The following is a 22,906-nucleotide window of genomic DNA, read 5'->3' as shown; positions in this document are numbered from 1 at the left end:
TATTTCGTTATCTCTTTTTTTCTCTCTATTTTTCTATCTCTACTTTTGTATCACTATTTTTGTATCTCAACCTATATTTCTCTTTCTCTCTCTCTCTCTCTCGCTCTCTCTCTCTCTCTGTATTAATGTATAGTATTACATAAATAAATATGCATAATGATATGGCATTGTATAAAATACATGCAGTTATATATGTATGGTATTAAATTTATATTTGTATATGTATAACATATACGTATGAATATATAGCATATAATTATTAATATGCGGTATAGTAAATACAGTATAGTATAATAATATCTAGTATTGTGTACATAGTTATATTCAGTAATAGGTAATATTGCATGTAATATATGTATTAGTATATGTATTAGCAAGTATACATTAGTATTGTATATTTCTTAGTAAGCATGTATTAATATACGTGCAGGTATAATATTCTACATACAATATATGCATTACTATCTATTATTGTATAGATAGTATACATATATTAATACACAATATTCTGTATATATTGTGTATGTATATTGCATTTATAGTACATATGCATTACCATATGTACAGTATATTTTTATTAATATGCAGTATAGAAAATATTTTCTATAGTGCCTATATAATAATATCTAGTATTGCATGTGTAGTATACATGTATTAATATTCTGGTAAATGTATTAATATATGTATTAATGTATAGTATTCATGCAGTAAGTATAAATTAATAGTAACATAGTATAGTAGATACTAATATAGTATAGTATATGGTATATAGTAATATAATATAGTATATCGTAATATAGCATAGTATGTAGTAACGTAGTATATAACATCATTATATATTAAGTATGAAATATTGCGCAGATCATCCCTTTTCACTCGAGATTAATTAAATTCCAAAATGCAACTTTTATTTGATTAACACGTTGACGCTGGTTCCGATAGTTACGATTTTCTCTGTGAGTCGGCGCCCGAAATTGATGAGAATTAAATAATTATGTTAAGTTTATAATATTGAATTTCTATGTTTTTACTACTGAATATCTGTTTATAATGTTCAGATAAAATAACATAAACCTATTTTGTAGTATCTATTTTGTGAAATACAAGCAAAATAAATAAATGTACGCAGCCCACGGGTCTGACACCGGTGGGTCAAGCCGTCGTCAACGTGTTAAACGAACATCCCGCATATATAATAATTACAATAATTACAGCATATTCACAATCATTACAATATTCACAATAATTAGAGTATTCACAATAATTAGAATATTTACAATAATCAAAATATTCACAATAATAACAATATTCACAATAATTAGGCTATCCCCAATAGTCCCAACATTTATTCTCCACAATAAATAGTGTATTTACAATAATTTCAATGACTGCCACAGTCCCTTAAAAAATTCTTCTCCATTAAAGACGAAACGTTTCCGTTCTTTTCAACAAAAAAAACCTTCACTACCTGTTCGCGTTTTTAGCAAGTGCAACACGTGACACTTTGCTCTCAATAAATATATATGTACATATATACTTATATGTACAGAGCGTCGAAGCGACGCGCGTCAACCTCGGACCGTTTCGTTCCATAAAAGAGTACCCCACGTGACCGTAAAAAACCGGCGAAACCGGGCCGTAGAAAAAGCCGAAAAAGTACCGGGAAATATTTGGCTCCACGAAACGGTCGCGATTATGAGCGTTCCGTAGCGAAAAATGCCGCACAGTTAACAGCTCGTTCGGCGGCCGTAAACGTTGCCCGTAATCGTGTTACGCGCTTTTACGGCCGCAATGAAACCGAGTATTAATTGATGTCCTTACACCTTTATCACGAAACTGCTAGTAGGCCGGCCGATGCGGCGACGACTTCATGCTTCGAGGGTCGCATCGATTCGTGCGTCGCTGGAAATTAACCCTTTGCACTCGGCTCGGCGTCACGAAAATTGTTCTAACACGTTACAAAATTATTTTCATCGGCAATGTTCACGTTCAAAAAGATAGTTGTAAAATATATGTTATACAAGTCGCGAGGCTCGATTTCGTAGGCGTAGAATTAATTTTGTTATACAAAATGGAAATACATACTATAATTTTAGATTCGCAGTTGAAATGGCTTCGAGTGCAAAGGGTTAACCAAGCGTCCCACGTGTTCCGCTTTGCGGACACCTCGCCGCTATATTCGATTTCCGTGTATTTTCCACCACAAATCCCTAAGAATTCACCTGTAATTACCTGGCTGATGCTTGCGTCTTTTTAACGCTTTGATACGATTGTTTTTATTTCTTACGTATGAAAATCGAATTTAAGCCATATTCAAGGCGTTTTTTCATTCAGATTCAAAACGTCCCTTAAGCCGTATTGGAAACATCATTTAAGGTGTCTTTAAAGCCGTATTGAAATGCTTCTTAAGCCGTATTCAAGACGTCTTAAAGCCTTATCGAAAACGTCTGTTAAGCAGAATTTAAACCTTTTTTATATCGTTTTTAAGACGTCACTTATGGGATATCTTTAAGCTGTGATTAAGACGGTTTAAAGACGTCTCTAAGATGTCTTTACGATGTCTGTAATGTATAAACTAATTTAACCAAAGAACAGAAAAGTTGAAGTAATTAGCTATAACGAAAAAATATTAAATATATTACTGTTACAATATTTTCGTTTTCTATAACATTTTAGTTGACTGTCCCAACGCATAATTTGTATGAAGGCATTAATATGGTGTTTTAATAAAATGCCAAGTATTTTGATAATAATATTTATTGCACCTTCGTACAGATTTCAATGTTTATTTCATTAACTATTGATTTCACGGTAAAAATATTATTCTAGCATTTATTTACTACCACAATATTCGTTTCTTATAACATTTTAACTATTCATTTTAAGAACTTAATCAATCATTAATCACTCAATCGATCAATTATGATTTGTATAATTATTTATACTGAATGTGAAATATTTAAGGGTTGCGTCTCTAAAAGAAATAGAAAATGCCATACCGCTTTAACATTATTAACTTTAAATTCTTTATTAAAATAATAACAATTATTAAGTGAATAATATGAAGTAATTATATGATACAATAATTCATTCATAAATCATTTATACTGATGTTTATTGATTATTTTGTAACAGTAGAGTTTAAAAAAAAAATGTCACACATTTATTAAAATAATAACAATTATCCAGTGAATGATGTTAAACAATAACGCAATAGAATAATTCATTCATAAATCATTTCAAAAATAATAGAAAAGAATTTAATTCTGTCTAATCTAATAATAAAAATAACATAAATTATTCAGTGAGTAATATGAAATAATTATGAGATACCATATTAATTAATGTAATAATATAATAATAATTCGGAACCATACTAAGTATTCAATAAGCAATATTAATTAATCAACATACGTCCCTATCCAAATATCACTTCATTCAAAATCTCATTTTTCTCGAACTCAATTATTGTAATGATTTTCCGAAGTAAATATTTAAAAAATCTTCAGATTTCCATTTCCAATAATTCTTTATTTTCAATATTAAAATTGAAATTGATTCTTCATTTCCGATATTAAAATTGAAATTGATTCTTTATTTCCAATATTAAAATTGAAATCAATTCTTTATCTTCAATATTAAAATTAAAATTCAAGCTCTTTATCTTCAATATTAAAACTGAAATTAAAACTCTTTATTTTCAATATTAAAACTGAAATGAATTCCTTATTTTCAATATTAAAATTGCAATTTTAAAATTGAAATTGAAACTCTCTATTCTCCAACTAGCAATAAATCCATAAACAGCCCTAATCAGACAACGAACAATCTGTAAACGAGCCGGACTGGTCAAATCTCGTTCCACGCAACATCTCGGCGCCGTCATCAATTTCAATTGACCTTGCGCTCGTTGCTGCGATCGTTGGTATTGTTGTCCTTGTCGAATTTGTCGAGCATGTCGAGCCGGAGGAACGAGCCGACTATGGATCGTGCGGTGGATACTGTGCGGCCGATGCCGGCCTCCATCGAGCTCGTGCCGCTGCTCTTCGAGATTTTAACAGGCTTCGTCTCCGCCCAAATGTTCACGGCGAATCTCAATTCGGCCATCAGCGCTTCCCACGGGGTAACCTGCGAGAAACATGGAAAATAAATGGTTTCGTCTCGCGGTACACCGCATACCCCCCTGCATCCGTCAGCGGAATATTCCGCGACGCGGCGACTACCCCTTAACACCGAACGCGGAATATTCCGCGACCGATTTATTGCATTTATTATTAACCTTTCTAGTGTCGCGTCTACCGGAGTAGAATGCATAAAACCCACTTGATAAAATTTCGGAAAGCGACATGTTAGCAATGATAAGCACAATGTCTTGGAGATGTCCATTTTCCGTTCATTTTAGGTCTGAATGTGTTACGCACTAAAATGGATTTTTTTAAGACGTCTCGTTTCAGACATAAAGAGGACGTACAATCTGGATCGTTTTTATTTCTAACACAAGACGTTTTAGGACATTCGTAGAACATTCGAGATGCAATTATTTATAACAGAGGACGTTTCTAGGACGTTCGTAAGACATTCGAAATATCTTAAAGACGTCTATAAGATGTCGGTGATTTGTAACAGAGTTACTAGGACGTTTGTAGAACATTTGAGACGTCTTAAAGTTTGTTTAAAGATATCCCAAAGCAGACGTCTTGAAGCCATCTTGATTTGTAACATAGAACGTTTCTACGCCGTTTCTAGGACGTTTATAGGATATTCGTGACGTCTTAAAGACGTCCGAAAGATGTCTCGATTTGCATCACAGTTTCTAGAACGTTGGCAGGCTATAAGACGTTTTAAGGACGTATTAATTTGTAACATAAGACGTTTCTAGGACGTTCGTAGCACATTCGAGACGTATTGATTTTTAACAGAGGATGTTTCTAGGACGTTGGTAGGATATTCAAGATGTTTTAAATATATGTACGTCTCCAATGTCGTATGCCTGACGTCTAGTACTGAGTGTTGAATATCAAGTGTTGATTATTGAAAACTGAGTATCGAGTATCGAGTACTGAGCATTAAGCATTGAACATTGAATACTGAATGTTGAATAATGAGTATCGAGTATAGAGTACTGAACACTGAATATTGAATACTGGATATAACCTTGAATAGAGAATATTGACTGTTGAATATTGAGTTTTGACATCGTCTTTTGACAATATTATAATATATATACGATATATTAAAATATATTAAAATAGATATATAATAAATATTAAAATATAGTAGTAATAAATATTACAAAAGAATATAAATAAAAAATGTATATGTAAATAATATATATTTAAATAAAAAATTTTCCGTTCCGAAAAGAACAAAGCATTTGTTAAACGTGTGCACACGCATCGCTGTGCTAGCGTAAATGTTCTACGAACCCAGTGCTCTTGAAACTATTCACCTTTCATGTTTCACGTGTTTTTAATTTCACGGAGAAAGGAACCATGACTTGTAACTATTCCCTGAACCACTCTGTTCAACACAGTGAAAAACCTTCGGACGCTTGTTTTTGCTAAAAGAAACTTCCCTCTCTAAATGTTCATATTTAGCACAAACATAACACAGTCGATATTAAAAGAAAAATGCGCGGAAACGATCGTCACATTTGCTAAACATATATTATAGAAAACAAGGGGGAACTAATTTTTTTCTTAACACAGTACTCAATTTTCTGTATTAAATTTTCCCGAAACAAGAACTGTCTTGAAGAAGTATTGCTAAACTTTACGATCGAGAAATTTGAAAAGATTCTATAATATGCGCTTTGATGTCCTGAATAATTCATATTTTTTTCATAATTTTAGAAACCTCCAAAGAACGAAATCTAATCTATTCTATTACGATCCCCTTTAGGGGTTCAATCACTGAATGAATATAAATGACATAATAATCATTAAAAAAACATTATGGACAATTTTAACTACCCCGATCGTCTCTTTATTAATTGTATAAAGCTTCGAAATGTTTTTATTTTAATAATAAAATATTATGCTATAAATGAGTAGTTATAATAAACGTTTGAGTAGTTGAAAGATAGTATAACAATAAAAAATTGAATTAGAATAATACTAAGAAATAGTCTTTGTTAATAAAATATTGATTGATTGCTCGATCTATCAGTGACTGATAGTCGATCGAAAATTGATCATTCGATTGTGGAGGATCGCAACGGGAGATAAAGAAATCGGCGACTCACCTTTTCTTCCACGGCGACCTTTCGCACGTTCCAAAGGAATTCGAAAACGGCGAGGACGAACGAGCCAGAGCAACCGAATAATAATACCAAGAAAACACCGCCGACATTGGCCAACCCTAATTCGCTCGAATTTGTGGTCTCGGCGTCGCTTGACGCGCACTTACCACCCCCATTCTTCACCCACCACTTCGTTTTCAAATCCTGGAGAACTCCCTTCTCTTGCAGCACTAATATGGCGCCACTTATTGGCGTCCTGTAAGGAGAATCTGGAAAATAATATTTCATTCGTTAATTTTTAATTTTTATAGTTTCTTTGAAAATAATTATATTCGCGGGTGGTAGCGAGACTGGTGAAAATTATGACATAATGGCATGGTAATTATGTATTAATCATGTAATAATCATTGATATGTATGTCATATAATTATATCACAATAACATGACAAGTTCAAAAGCAAAAGTGTTTGTTAAAAATAATTAAAATTGTATGTTACATATTGCAATTAGCGACTAAGCACTAGAAAAGTCTTAAAAACGTCTGTTTTTGGTCTGAACGTCTTGCGTCCTCAAATAATGGACGTCTTTAAGACGTTTTCTTTCGGATGTTGACGTTGTAACACAGATATTTGAAGATATTTGAAAAGATGTCTGAAAGTTATATTTCGGACATCCTTTGAATATCGATTTTAATTTCAATTTCAATTTCAATTTTAATCTGACTTCAATTCCAACTTCAACTTTAACTTCAATTTAAGTTTCAACTTCAATTTTAATTATAATTTTAATTTAAAATTTGAATTTCAATTTTAAATTTCACATGCACTTTCCTCATGTATATACATCTACAATTTACAGTGAACCTATTAATATTGTTAAAATTTGAGACCTGTGCGAGTAGAAAATCAGAATACCGTACGTTGGAAAAAAAGTAAATAATAAATATGAATAATCAATAAATCAATAAATTAAAACAGTCTCGAGTGCAAAGAAGTGAAAATCGAATCCGACAATTAATGTGAAAAATTCTTCGATCTTACTTCGTGGCAATGCGATACCGTATCCTTTGTTATCGATCAATCCCCCGACCTTGTCCAGGTCGCAGATACGCTCCATTTTGTACTCTATGGTGGTGGACTCCATAAGGAACGCATAATCGCGTTTCTTCTGCACTCGCTCGACGCCTTCCTCGTTCGACTTTGTGAAAACACTCGGCCTTGCCTCCATCATTGCCGCGTACATACGTTGGTACGTCGAGTAATTCGAGTCCTGCATTGAAAACGGGTTGTTTATAACGAGCCTGTCGAATTGTTTATTGAATGCTTCGTTACTTTGCTTACGTTTGAATTATGAATATCGAGTATTAGGTTGTCGAACGAAATGAATACTCTATGGTGACATTTATTTAAGCATCATTTATTTCATGTATCATTTATTTATATTTTAGCTTTATATTTATCCAACAGTCCATGGTGACGTTTATTTTAGCACCGTTTATTTCAGTTATCATTTATCTATATTTGAGCTGTGTATTTGTTTTTATTTTTATTTCTAGTTTTACATTTATCTTTACATAATTATTTATTTTTCTTTTCTTTTCTATTTCCACTTTTATATTCATCTTTATTTCTAGTCTTATATCCATTTTTATATAATTATTTATGTTTACACAATTACTTATTTTCATTACCATGTTTATTTCTGCTTTTATATTAATTTTTTATATTACAAATAATTAATTGATGAAACGCATAGCCATACCCTGAAGAAAGCAGACGTGGATCCACCGTCGATAGAGCCGTACTTTATCTTCGTTTGCTTCGCTAGATCTTCCACACCTTTTATAGGAGTTTCCATTTTGACTGCCGTGAGGAATGCAGCTAAGTTCGCAGTGTACGATGACACCATGATCAAAGTGAAAAACCACCACATTCCAGCCACCATACGAATCGACGGTGCTCTTTAAAAACAGAAAATTTTATCTGTATTAATTGTATTATCTCTTTGGAACGTTCCACTGGTATTTCAGTATAATTTACTTTACTATACTACACTTAATAACGATACAATATATATACACACACATATACATATAACATAAATAATATAAATACATAATATAAATTGGTCTATTGGCTAGGGAGAGGGGCCTATTAGTCAGGAGGCGGCGTCTATATACGGGGCTCGGGGGGAGGGGGGGGGGGTATTGGCCAGAAAACGCGACCTACTGCTTAGTGACCGGGGCCTAATGGCCAAGGTTGGATCCTACTCTCCAGAGGACGGGACTTATTGTCTAGGGGCGGTGTCTATGGGCTAGGAGGCGGGCCCATTGGTCACGAGGCGGGCCGACACTCAAGGCCGAACCATGTTAATACGAATATATGCGATATTAATGTAATTATACACAGTATTTACATAACTATATATAATATTAACACAAATATACATATATAGAATACTAATAGCAATAAATACAATGTTAATATAAATCTGTAGGGTATTAATATATTTTACAATAAACATATAGAATATTAAAATAAATATATACACTATTAATAAAAAAATAGACAATATTAATATCAGTATATGTATATACTTTTTAGAATACTTTTTATACTTTAATAGGAATCCATTAGAGGTTCCAAAAGACTACTTAAACAATAATTTAACAACTAAAAGCCTGCAGTTTTTAGAAACAGCTTTCCGATTCGTAGATTAACCACGATCCATTTGTTAACCGTACCTCGTCGCCGTTAAAAAATACCCTTTGTTTCGAATTCTCTGCCGCTTTTTCCCTATCGTGCACAGAAATATAGAGGAGGGAGGTGTGCATGCGCGTAATTCGTGTGTGTGTGCGCGCGTGCGCGCTTATGTGTGTAACTGTACTCGGCAAACAGCCGTCATTTGCATACGCGGCCCTTTAGCTTCTGCTTAATTAGGAAAACGCGATGCGTGCTTCCAGCGGCGATGCGTTTCTGCCGGATTCTGCGCTCGCGGCTCCTGATAAATTACTCGATGCGCGCGCGAATTCGCGTGCAAAAATTCACTCGTTAAAATAATCCAGATACATCGATATTGTTTAACAGTGATGCCGACTCTATAGACGTCGAATGAATTTTTATTAATAATCGCGCGATGGTAACACCAGCATTGAATCCATGTCATATTTTTAATTTTAATATTGTCAATTTTAGATTGAAGATTTTAACGGGCATTGAATTAAATAATTAAGCTAGTAAGATATCAACGAGTTGTACGCACCAGTTGATATAATTAGTTGAAACGATTTTCCGTTCGGAGCCATTATAACTGGAAATCTAAGATCGTCTGAAATACGTTTTACGGACGTCTTTAACCTCTTCAGGGATGAATTCTAATACTAGGGAACAATTTATTTAATTGTATCTTTTTTATTTATTATACATTTCATTTCATTCGATGAGATTTTTTTGGTATTGTTGAGGTATTCTAAAGCGAATAGTTTTTCAACTGATTGTCATTTTGTTTACACTTAGAATAATCATAATTTTAAGAAAATTAAATGTACGCATGTATACGTGACATTAACTTTAAAGAGGTTAAGGCGTCCTAAATTAGAATTCGTTTTAATGGACGTCTTTGAAATGTCTTATATCAGTCACTAAGAGGATGTTCAATTTAAGACGTCGTTAAGACATCTGAAAGATGTTTACTCCTAAAATTAACATCTTTAAGATGTCCTTCAGACGTCTGAGATAACTGATAGACATCTTTAAAATGTCCTAAATTAAATGTCGTTTTAACATCTGATTATAGAAGTCATGGACCTTTTTAAGACGTCTTAAATAGATATAAAACAAATTCACTCTTAAAAATAATATAAAATCATCGTCTTAAACACGTCCACTGCTAATTATATAGATATAATATCTTCAAAATTTACAACTGAATACAAGTAACGTTCATAATAAATTCAATTTAAAATTCAACCTAAAACAAAAACCTCACAGAGATATTTTCATAATTTGCATTGGCATTTACATTGCGCCACGCAACGGTTTAAATCCGCCATTTACCGGGCGAAAAACAATTCTGTTGCATATTTCAGACAATTTAATCCCGAGAGCTGGAGCCTGCTGATGGCAACCCGGTACAAAAGACCTCCAACCGCGAGTATACGTCCTGAAAATCTTAGGAAGTCGCCAGAGTGTCGGCGTAATTACCCTGTCGGCACTTTAATCCGCGCGCGAGGCATGGCGGCCGTGTGTAGGAGACAGGCTGTCTGCCTCGGAATGATCAGCGAGCGGTTCCCAGGAAATTAACAATGATACCAATTCCACATGGCGTGACGTCGAATAGAGCGCGGAAGGTATCCAAATATTACACGCATGCAAATCGCGGCAATATAAGCCGCGCCACGGGTAACATAAACAAGCGGCTGGGGGAAGCTGTTTGTCGTCCGCCGCCTACTGCTCCTTTAGATCATCGTCGCCGACGATGTCATCGCACAGTGCATCGGATCGAGATATTTGTGCGACATTTTTATGAATATATGAAAATAATATATACAATGTTACTATAAATATATGCGATATTAATATTAACACTTTGCCGCCGTTCTTAAGGTTATCGGGAGATTAGAGATTGTCAACTTTAGACCATTTTATAGTTTTTTTTGTATATAGGATACTAACTCAGAAATTGGTGTGCTCGATCCACTCCTTTCATGTATTTATTATAGTCCATTCCACTTTCAGGTCTTTTTATTGTGTAATTCGTTATTCCATCGTAATCATCCAATTCGTCGTATTTATCAAATTTTCCAATTTACTGATCATGGAGAATCGTATCTTCTGTTTCGTCTGCCATGATGAAAGGGCACAAGTACTTATAAACACAAAAGCTGGCTGACTTCTATAACTTATTCTTACTTAAACAAAACAACAATAGAACATCACGTCGTTATACCATTGTGGTGTCGCCAGACGGCATAGTGTTAACATAGCCAGTATTAATGTAAATATATAAAATGTCAATATAGATATATAGAATATTAATGTAACTATATAGAATTTTAATATAAATATACACAACATTAACATAAATACATACGATACTGAAATATATACATACACTATTAATACATATATACGCAATATCAATATTAATCTATAAAAAATTAATACAAATATACACAATATTAATGTATAAAATATTAATACAAATATACACAATATCAATATTAGCATATTACGTTAATATATCACAGTTTGAACGAAATAAAAACCCTGAGTTTTGAACTGATGTACGAAAAGCAAGTAGATTGTTTTTCGGTTAATTGTTATATAGCAACGAGGACATAGTTGAGAGAAAGTGGTCGAAACAAGGGTTGGAAAGGTTGCGATTCCACAGGCGATTCTGCGCTGTGGTTACGGGGCCTCAATTATCACGGGGCTTTGCACGGCCGTAAGGCGGGATGCGGTGACATAGGTGCCCTATTAAATTCGGTGAAAACTTACTTCGGAAGTATATCGGATCCCTGTTGCATCACGGAGCCGCATATCAGCCACATCGAGTTACTTAAGTTGAAACTGTTTTCCAATTCCTCCGGATCGGGATTGCACGGATGCGGATTGTCCCATTCGCCTGGAGCCATTCTGCAAGTAAACGGGCGATGTCCGTGGTATAATGAAATTTCAACGGCAGTAGCGACATGACGCCGCTTGTAGATTGTTGTTTCAATATATTGTACTGTGTTGTAATATATTTTATTATATTTCCTTATATTTTATTGTATTGTATTGAAAATATTGTCAAGGTTGTAATAAAAATATACATAATATAAATATTAAAAATACAGTCATGCTTATGTCAAGATAATAATTAGAAATATATGATATAAATATGAAAAATATATAATGGAAATATAATCTTGACAATAGTCATGGAAAAATTATAAGTCGACTACGAATCTTTATACAAATTGAAAATTTACCTCGTCAATTCAATTTTAATAAACAAGAAGCAAATGGTGAAGTCTGAAATATTCTTACATTATTCTAATTTTTGTTAAATAGATTAAAAAACTAATACATTGATATTCTCGAGTTCTCTTCAATTTTAACTGTTCTTTGATTAAATTATATCAAAATATATAAAATAAAATTGTATTAAAAGAAATTGTATCAAATTATATTAAAAGAAATTGTATTAAATTATGTTCCGTTAAATAATTGTATTAAATTATATTAAATGAGATTATATTAAATTAAATCATATTAAATTGTATGCTATTAAATTGTATTAAATGAAATTACATTAAATTAAACAATATTAAACTAAATCACATTAAATAATATTCCATTAATATCCATTAAATTCTATTCAATTAAATTACATCAAATTATATCAAAATCGCATTATATCACAATTACGGTACTATATCATACAACCCCATTATTTCCATTAATTATTACAACACACGGGTTCAACCCGTCCGTAAATAGCCACCTCAGACAATTAATAACAATAGTTTGTCTACCACTCGCTTATTAATTTTATTCTTACCTAGCCTGGACGAACAGCATCACCGAAACCGCTAAGAAAGCAGTGGCCATATAAATCCATACATCGGTGGACAACGGCGACAAAAATGAGAAGAGGTCGGGCTCCTTCTGCTCTGGCTTCCCGAATAGAATGCTGATACCTGGCGAGGGCAGAACGGGTCATATAGCAACGTTTAAGGTGCAACAAGCCGGAAAAAATTGGGCAGATCAACGAACGGTAGCCAGCGCGTACCTAGGTTCATGAATGGCATCGTGAAATCGACCGCACTCTCGCGCTCGTAGGTGATCGTCAGATCGCAGATCGCGAGGTCAGCGTCCTGAAACCGACATGTGGATTCCATTAAAATGCATCGTGATCTGGCGAGGGATTTAAATATCGACATGATTTCTTATTGATATTGTTTTGATGGCGGTTCTCTATTAAAAGTTATGTATTAGAGGAAAAATATTCAATACCCAACCTTAATTATTCAACCCTCAATATTCAATATCCAATCAGTCTTCAATCTTCAATACTCAACATTTAATATTAATATTTCATATTGAGTATTCAACACTCAATATTCGTTATTGGATATTCAATATTCAGTATTAAAATTCTAATATTCAATATTCAATATACAATATTAAATATTCAATCTTTAACAATTAAGCTTCAGTCTTAAATATTCAACATTGAACACTCAATATTCGATATTCGATAAATATATATTATTTTACCTCGACATATAATATATATGATATTAAATATGTTATATTCATCATAAAATATATTCTTGTACACAGTAATTAACAAAAATATACCATGCAATTAGAAATTAGAGCGGTAAGATCAAAAGTCAATGAAAGCCCGATTCATTCACCAGTGTAAATGTTGTGAGGTTAATTTCATTCGTTTGTCTCTTTGTATCTGTTACGTACGCGATCCAGCAGACGTCTGATAAGACCGTTCCACTGCTTCGTTTCCTTATCGTATGTACCGTACTTCCCGTCGGGCACCATTTCGAATTCGTATTTAAAATTCAACAGCTTGGAGATCTCCTCGATCAGATCTATGCAGAATCCCTCGTAACGGGTTTGATCGATTAGAATCCCTCGAGTCGCGCTGTCTGTTACTTGTATCACGTATGGCGCACCCTGATGAATTTTTAGTTATTATTTCAGGGTACGTATGACACGTATAGTCATTTATAATAATCTATAAGTTATTCATAATTATGTAATAATAATTTATAATAACTTCTACGTAACCATAACAATCATTTACAATAATTTACAACAATGTAAAATATAGTTATATAATATGATATTCTATAGTATAATATAGATAGTATACTAATAGAATAATAATTTATAATAATTTCTACATAATAGTAATAATCATTTGTAATAATTTACAATGTAAATTATTGTAGTAATTTAATAGTAATATATAGTATATCATATATAGTATAGTATTTTAGCGTAATATATACAGGGTGTTTTAAAATTATACATACTCCGGGAAATGAAGGAAATATGCTACTACATAGTGAAATATATGTATATTATACATGTATTATACATGTATATATATAAATATGATTTATAATAATCTACAATAATTTGCAAAACATTGTAAAATTATCGGCAGATCGCTATTTTACTGTTTAAAATAAATGTCGTGGAAAATTTTATATAATTACAATATTCATAATATACTCATTCTGTGTATATGGAATAATGAACTTAACATATACTTAACTAATATAAAATAAATCGTTTTCAGCGGTGAGAAACATACCTCTTTGGTAGAGACGATGAACTTCTTTTGTTCAATTGATTTATACAAGTAGTTATCGCGTTCCTCTTCGCTGTCGACCGTATGAAGGCCTGTTAGATCCCAATATCCAATTTGGACGCTTTCTTCCTCTCTCACATCCATTATGCGAACGTTAAACTCTTGTCGGTGGCCATTGTCGTCAAACGCCATGGTTCCAGTCATTTTACCCTGCTTTGATAACTGTACCAATTGTGACCGATTATTTTCCTGAACGATTTTGGGAAATGGACTTTGCGAATTGTTTAAGAATGTTTTATAAAATATATGGAATACATAGAAAACTTTTCTGGGTTATCCGGAAAGTACGTGCCGATTTTCAGTAGGTAGCGTGAGAGGCCTGACTGAATATATGACAATTATTGAAAACTAATGACATGTGTACATATTCTAAAAGAGATAACTTCAGCCATATTTGAAAAAAGTTTGGTTACGATTCGTTAATTTTTATCAGTTTTGTACGCCTTAGAATATGGTGGCAAATAAAGTGCATTATAGGCATTTAATGCTTTTCTTTTTCCGAAAGGGCAAAAATGTCACACAAGTGGCAAATAAGATATGCGCTGTTTATGGCGATGATGCTGTAGCCGAAAGAATTGTGCGGAAGTGGTTTGCTCGGTTTAAAGCTGGAAATTTCGACCATGAAGATCAAGAAGGAGAGAGGGAGACCGTCCACCACAGACGAATATATGATTAGAACAGAAATCGAGAATAAGCTTTTACCAAATAATGAAACAATAGATTCGGCAAAGTATTGCTCTCAATTAGATAAATTGAAGACATCAATTGAACAAAAACGTCCAGAAATTGCGAATCGGAAGGACGTCGTATTTCATCGGGATAATGCGCGATCTCATGTGTTTTTGAGAACTCGGCAAAAATTGTTGGAGTTAGGTTGGGATGTTTTACCCCATCCACTGTATTCGCCAGACCTTGCGCTTTCGGATTTCCACCTTTTTCAATCATTACAAAATTCCCTTAATGGACAAAATTTCAACTCTTTGGTTGAGATAAAAACCCATTTAGACAAATTTTTTGCCCAAAAACCTGAGAGGTTCTGGAAGGACGGAATTCTCAAACTGCATGAGAGATGGGGAAATGTTGTGGAACAGAATGGTACCTATATAATTTAATAAATGTATACTCATATTTAAATGAGCTGCGTTTTAATTTTCCTAAAAAATCGGCACGAACTTTCCGGACAACCCAATATATATGTATATGTATATTCTAGAAAAGTATTCTTTCTCTCTCTATATATATATATATACAATTGTAATTTCTCCCAGACAATTATATATTGATTCACAACGCAACTTCCATATAAAACAAATAATCTTAAAAAACAGTAAAACAATTTCAAGTATTTCAAACCATAACTTTTGTTACGACGCAGTTCACACACACACAGAGAGAGAGAGAGAAAGGGATAGAGAGTGGCAATGAGAGTGGAAGAGGGAGAGGGAAGGCGAGAGAGGGGGGGGGGGGGGGTTGTTAAGCTCACCTCTTCCAAGTTCTAGGAAAAGTCAATGAGGATTTACCTCGCGCATGAGGCTGGTAATGTTGGGACCTGCGTTGTACTTCTCTGTACCGTCGCAAGAGAGCGAGACTGGGTCAATAGTGACAGGCTCCTCGCAGTCCTTGTTTCTCGCGTTCAAAGTTTCCAATGCGTTGTAGAACAGGAATACAGCATCGTAGATTACAGCTGATTCCATCTGTGACAAATCAAATTTTACCAATTTATAATGCAGAATGATATTACATTTACATATATGTTCCATTAACATTATATTGTATACTTATATTCATATTCATATTTATATTCACATACACATTCATATTTACATTTACGCATTCATTTCACTTATTATTTCACATTCATATTCACGTTCAGATCCATACTCATATTCATATTTATATTATTGTTTCCTCTCATTGAAAATGGGTAAATTAATGCTAAAAATAAAATTCAATTAAAAATAAGCAAGTTGCATTAAAAGAGATTAAATTAAACTAGATATCAAATTAATATCAATCTAATAATATAGAAATATTAATCGACTAATAAAAATAAAAGTAAATATTAATGTAACAATATATAGTAATATTAATCTGATAATGCAGTAACGTTAATACAATAATAATAATCTAATAACACCAATTTCTATTAATCAAGTAATAATATGAAAATAAATTTGAATATAGTCATATTCATAGACTAAAATATTAATAAGAATATTATAAATAATATATAATAATATTAATCTAATAATATGGTAACATTAATTTAACAACAATAATAACAATTACAATTATTTCACTTAATTAATCACTACATTTCCCAACTGAAGAAAAACCTTACCCCACAACGGTCTAATTTTTAGCTAATTGCAATCATGGGAAACGCTCTCGTATCCTCGAACAATGGCTCGCAACACGCGGATGAAATCACGGTACAACGCAACGGTAACGCGTAACACGGAACAAGACCGTACAACCCTCTGAAATCAACCCTTTCCCTGGGCGAGTAACGCAGTACCGAGAAATGAAACATTAAGCCGGTCCAATCTCGCAAAATTATAAAACAACAGGCTTAATTGTTTTACTCCGGGCTCGCGTTCGCTGATAGGGGTGAGGGTGGGTGTCGGGGGTGGCTGTGGGGCGAGTCTGCGCGTGTGTCGGCGATACAAAGGGAATCGGCGGAGCCTAATGAAACGAAAATTAAGGCAGCCCGTCAGCTGCTCATAAGTACTGTGTCGCGGGTGGATTTCCGTCGGGAGGGGACAGAGAGAGAGAGAGAGAGAGAGAGAGAGAGAGAGAGGAAGGGAGGGAGGGGTAGTTTTACTTGCAGCATCCCCGGGACTCGGCGCGGCGTGGAGTTAATGAAGAAATTACCCGAACGGCTGAAGCGGCCCGCGTTTAGACTATTCTTTTGCTGCTGACGCCCTAAACGGCTTTATTATGCACACGGCAAAAAGGTCATGATTAAAACACATCGAGCCGGGAACATCGTCGACGACGTCGTCGTCGGGAGAAAGAACACGCGGTGGAGTGAACAAGTCGAAAGTCGGGCTTGGGATGTTACGGTTTTGGTTACTGTACCTACGCTTGGTTACATCATGGCTGTATCGTTTATTATTTGCTAAGGCTATATCAAAGCTATGTTATTTAAAAAAAAGATTATGTCAAGATTATAATTGAAATCTGAAGAATCTGAATGTATATGTTTCATAAATAATTAATTTGTTATATGGACGTGGCCGGGACTTCTGTCCCAGTGGGTGGGGCTTATTGGCCAGTGGGCTAATATTTTCTATTTGATTAAAAGCCCAATTAATAACCTTTCCATTGTTTACGCGGGGAATCTTCTTTCCCCGAAGAACAAGAATTTCATGAATTTCTTATTAATTTCAAAAATTTCACAAATATTATTAATGAAAAACTTACAGTTCAGTTGTAAATGTTGTAATCCACGTATGTGAAACGGCACAGATTACACTAACGTTTACTTTCACTGCACTATTATTCCACACTGATCACATATTATTCAACAACTGACACATGTTCGAAGTTTCCAGCGCTGTTTTGTGTGGTCCTGAAAAGCGCCGATTAAATTCCAATTCGGTGCTCGAAATGTCCACCGTCCACATCGAGACACCATGTGCGTGCATTGCTTATGAACGCGTTAGCTACTATTGCGAGAATCGTAAATGACGCCAGGACGTACAAATTTGTACGTCATGGCGCGATTTACGATTCCGTCAATAGTAGCTAACGCGTTCTTAAGCAATGCACGCACATGGTGTCTCGATGTGGACGGTGGACATTTCGAGCACCGAATTGGAATTTAATCGGCGCTTTTCAGGACCACACAAAACAGCGCTGGAAACTTCGAACATGTGTCAGTTGTTGAATAATATGTGATCAGTGTGGAATAATAGTGCAGTGAAAGTAAACGTTAGTGTAATCTGTGCCGTTTCACATACGTGGATTACAACATTTACAACTGAACTCGTAAGTTTTTCATTAATAATATTTGTGAAATTTTTGAAATTAATAAGAAATTCATGAAATTCTTGTTCGATGCTCGAACGCGGCTCATAGCCTATACGCGGCCCTCTCTTCTGACAGCGAGATGGGCTTCAGCCGGCTGGCTCACCTGCCCAGCAGCACGAAAAATCGTCCGTGCGCAACTATCTTTTTCCATTAATAACCCGTTAACAAAGCCGCGGTTTGTATTTCGACAAAGGAAAAGGTTACTTGAAATGGCCTCAGGAACCCCCATTTCCCAATTGCGTGACATTTTTGGGTCACTCTGTATATGTATACAGCCTAAGTTCGTCCTACCCTTGTCCCTGTGTCCAATGCAGGGTCCGCTAGATAGTCTTGCTGTCAAGCCCTCTGGAGGGCCTAGAACGAAGCGTTTCCGCCCCTTTCTCGCTCTTTTAGTATACTTGACCAGTCTTTAATTTTCGCCATAAAAGGATCTATAGTCGTGTCTATAGTGGGATATTAGTATATTAAAATTGATTTTTATTATACAACTGATGGAAATGCGAATTTTCCACGAGCAAAACTGACGACCGCCGATTCGGAAAAAACCATTCGTTGGCGAGAGCAGCAATTAATTTTGCTCGGAAAAGTGGAACGACACAGAAAAGTACTGGACAATAATCTCCAGTCTTCTATCGTCCAATAAATATTTAACTCTGAATTCGTTTCAAATCCAGTCCAGAAAAAACAAACACGGCCGATTAAATCTCGCTTTAATTACCCAATTAATTCCTTTCACGTCGTTCTCTCTCAGGCTTAGTCCCGTGATGTTGGCTATCGTGTGATTCCGTACGTCGGACAACGGCAGCTTGGTGGAGTCCTGCGAAATTAAACGGGAGATCTGTTATTTCGATAAATCATTAATTTAGTTGGAAGTGACGAATAGCATTCTACGACGTCTGATTTGTGACACGGGACGTTTCTAGGACATTCGTAGGCCGTTTGTAAGACATTCGGGACGTCTCAAATGCATGTACTTTTAATTATTAATATTACGGGACGTCTTTAGAACATTCTACCGACGTTCAAAACGTTCCCTTTACGTCTGAAATTATAGTCATTAAAACATCCTATAGACGTTTTATGGACGTTCTATGTATGTCCTGTCGTTTTCAAGGCGTCTATTATTGGACATCTTAACCTCCAATGTCCTTTGAGCGTCATAGAAACATCATGGAAACATTTGTCATTATGAAGACGTCTATTACGAGATATAAAGATACAAGATGTACGAGATGTATAAGATACAATAAGATGGATATCCTTTCGACATCTGTAATTGAAGCTATAAAAAGACTTCTTATGTTCGACATTCGGGGCGGCTTTGAGACGTCTCCAATGTGTTACGAACGTCGTAGAAACTTTCTAGAAACGTCCAGAAAACTTTCTGGAAATATCCTGTTATCTTTAAGATGTCTATAGTTTGATGTCTTTAGAACATCTTAATGACGTTCTAAATTGGATGATCTTTCAACGTCAGTACTAAGAGGTCTCAAACATATCGACTTTTCGACATTTTTTGGAGCGTGTTTGAGACATCTCCAATGTACTGAAAACATCCTAGAAACGTCCTAGAAATGTTCTGGAATCGCCCAGCGTTGCAATTAAAGACATCCTTTAGATATGTACAAGATGTTTTAACTCATTTGCATCACACGGAAAAGTGAAAAATTTGTTCTTGCCACCAAATTTTTTTAATTTTATTCAAATGAAAATATTTGAAAATATTGAAAATAAAAATAATATTCCATAAATAAAGAATTTTGATTTCATTGTAGATTAATAATGATAAAAGAAATGGAATCTAATTATTTTGCACAACGTGATAAAACTTGAAAAATGTCAATGCATAATGCCACATGGTAATTATTACATTGATAAAATGTATCTTTTCTTTTTTTTCTTGATAAACAAACTATGTAATGTTTGCGAACTTTCTTCGATGAAATCGTTTCAGGGTTGGAAAATGTTGACCGGTAAATCTTCGCGGTAATGATGGACACGATGTAAATATTCTTTTTTTTCTGTGGCGTCTTATTTTTGGAATTCCCTGCCCAGCTTCGTTTCAATGCTATCTAAAACACAATCGTTCATTTTTTTCTATTTTTTTGTGTTATTTTATCTTGAAACTATTTCTGATCACCACATTTCATTGGCGGCGCGCAGTTATGGCGATAGTGGCCTAGTAAAATGCGCGCATATACGTGTTTATGATACAAATGTGTTAAAGACTGGCCCGACTGAATGTTGTAATAATTGATAATACCCCTCCTCCTCTTTTTAAAAAGATAGTTCGGAGAATAAATATTGATTTAGGTAAATCGAGCGTACCAAATATGTAATGAAGAAGTTGCAGTAGTCAGCCAACAGTTTGACCTCTTTCGCCTGGTAGAGGACGTCCATGATGTTCTTCGGTTCGACGTCGACGATCACGTTGCTAATGGACATCGCTCGAATCTGCTTTAGAACAGGCCGGTAATCTGGCCCGTCGCCGATCCTTCTTATGGTCATGACAGTGTCCTTGCCCCGTTTGAGTGTCAGCGCTTGCCGGATTCGGGAGAGACCGTCGTTGTTTTGATAAACCGCTGCGAACGTTCCCCACTTCATCGACCCGACGACGTCAGCCAGCATCTAACAAGTACGTAATTATACATGATTTATTTATTGTTGTTCGATTATGCGCGTTACCGGATTCGGTTCATTGCATGCCGTTAAATAAATTATTTCGTCGAATTACGTGCATCGTGTTGTGTAATGTACATGAGCAATTAAAATGAATAATTTTGAAATTAATTGAATGAATAATTAAATTGTTGTGTTACATTTTATTATAAAATCATATATAACTTTGTGGATTTTAATAGTGTTGGAGTGATTTTTGCAATAATTGTGTGCGGCTGCAATTGTAAAAGTTTTAAGAAATTATGTATTAGCGCTATTGTCTCAAAGGTACGTAAAACAAGACGTATTTATAGAAACATCCTGTCGTCTTTAACGATATTCCAAAATAGATGACCATTTAACGTCTGTAACTAATTAGAAGTGTTAAAGATGTCAGGTCTTCGACGTACGAGACGTCATTGGGATGTCACGAATGTCCAACGAAGTAGAAACGTCCTGTGTTTCAAATCAAGACGTTTCCAATATCCTACGAACATCCTAGTAATTGTATTTCAAACCAAGACATCTCATAAACATCTTAAAAACGTCTCAAATACCCTACGAACGCCCTAGTAACTCTGTTAAAAATCACCAAGTCATAGACGTCTTTAAGTACGTCTTTAGGACATCTAGAATGTCCTACGAATGTCCTAGAAACGTCGCAGAAACGTTTTAAAACGTCCTTTGTTACAAATCTAGACGGTTTTAAGACGCCTGCGTTGGAACGTCTTTAACCCCTTGAACTGCGACTACTTTCATGTCGCGTTGATTAGCACTTATTTATTCTTAATGTTTTCCCTAATAGGACCAAAAAATTTTTGTTTCTCCTGTTATTTTTATTTACTTTAATTTCTAAACTTTGAGAACAAGAGAATTAAATTTGTTTTCAATTTAAGAAAAATTGATAATATTATAATAATATGTAATAGATGTCGCATGAAATTTTTATCAGAATTCTGACTTGTTATTATAGTGCAAGGGTTTAACCAGTTTATAGGACGCCTCAAATGTCCTACGGATGTCCTTTTAACACCCGTAATTAATTAGATATCTTAGAAGTCTTTGAGACTTATGAACGGCCTGGGGGCATCTTGGGAACGTTCTGTTGCGTCGTAGATGTCTCTGATATGTCTCGAATGTCCTACAAACATCATAGAAACATTCTCCGAACGTGCTAGAAACGTCCTAACACTGCTCCGAGTTAGATATCGAAACGTTTTGTAGATGTCTTTAGAAAATCCCAAATATCCCACGAACGTTTTAGAAACGTCCTATAAACATATTGTATTACAAATTAGGGACGTTAAACGATAAAGATCTCTTAAACGTCTTGAAGACGTTCACCCCAAATCCGGTTATGATTCAAATGCAGTTTCAAATCCGAAATAGATGAAAGCGAAATGAAAAACGAATACCGTGAGAGCAATAGAAAGATCTGTGGCGTTAGAATTGAAAGGAGCAGATCACCGGGGTCAGCGGAACGGCAGCCCGGCATCAGAAAATGCATACCGTGCGTCGAGGCCGAAGCTGCGGTATAATTTCCGCTCGAATTTCAATACGCCGATCGTCCTGAATATAAATACCGTC

The 22,906-nt window shown here is 34.6% G+C and overlaps 1 protein-coding gene across 1 annotated transcript in view; it reads right to left on the bottom strand.

The window, feature by feature from the left end:
• Positions 1-3,160: 3,160 nt before the first annotated feature.
• The window catches only part of LOC144479045 (glutamate receptor ionotropic, kainate 2), a 68,224-nt gene continuing 48,478 nt past the window's right edge, over positions 3,161-22,906 (bottom strand). The window contains exons 5-16 of the mRNA XM_078197525.1: positions 20,990-21,289; positions 19,380-19,478; positions 16,147-16,320; positions 14,570-14,788; positions 13,708-13,923; positions 13,019-13,103; positions 12,788-12,926; positions 11,740-11,877; positions 8,003-8,201; positions 7,282-7,510; positions 6,245-6,510; positions 3,161-4,128 (exon numbers count right to left, since the gene is read on the bottom strand). Coding sequence (XP_078053651.1) covers positions 3,892-4,128; positions 6,245-6,510; positions 7,282-7,510; positions 8,003-8,201; positions 11,740-11,877; positions 12,788-12,926; positions 13,019-13,103; positions 13,708-13,923; positions 14,570-14,788; positions 16,147-16,320; positions 19,380-19,478; positions 20,990-21,289 — 2,301 coding nt within the window. The 3' untranslated portion in view covers positions 3,161-3,891. The remainder of the gene's footprint in view (positions 4,129-6,244; positions 6,511-7,281; positions 7,511-8,002; positions 8,202-11,739; positions 11,878-12,787; positions 12,927-13,018; positions 13,104-13,707; positions 13,924-14,569; positions 14,789-16,146; positions 16,321-19,379; positions 19,479-20,989; positions 21,290-22,906) is intronic.

Source organism: Augochlora pura, chromosome 3 (assembly GCF_028453695.1).
Source record: "Augochlora pura isolate Apur16 chromosome 3, APUR_v2.2.1, whole genome shotgun sequence".
Taxonomy (NCBI): domain Eukaryota; kingdom Metazoa; phylum Arthropoda; class Insecta; order Hymenoptera; family Halictidae; genus Augochlora; species Augochlora pura.
This window is presented reverse-complemented; position numbering and strand designations above follow the sequence as displayed.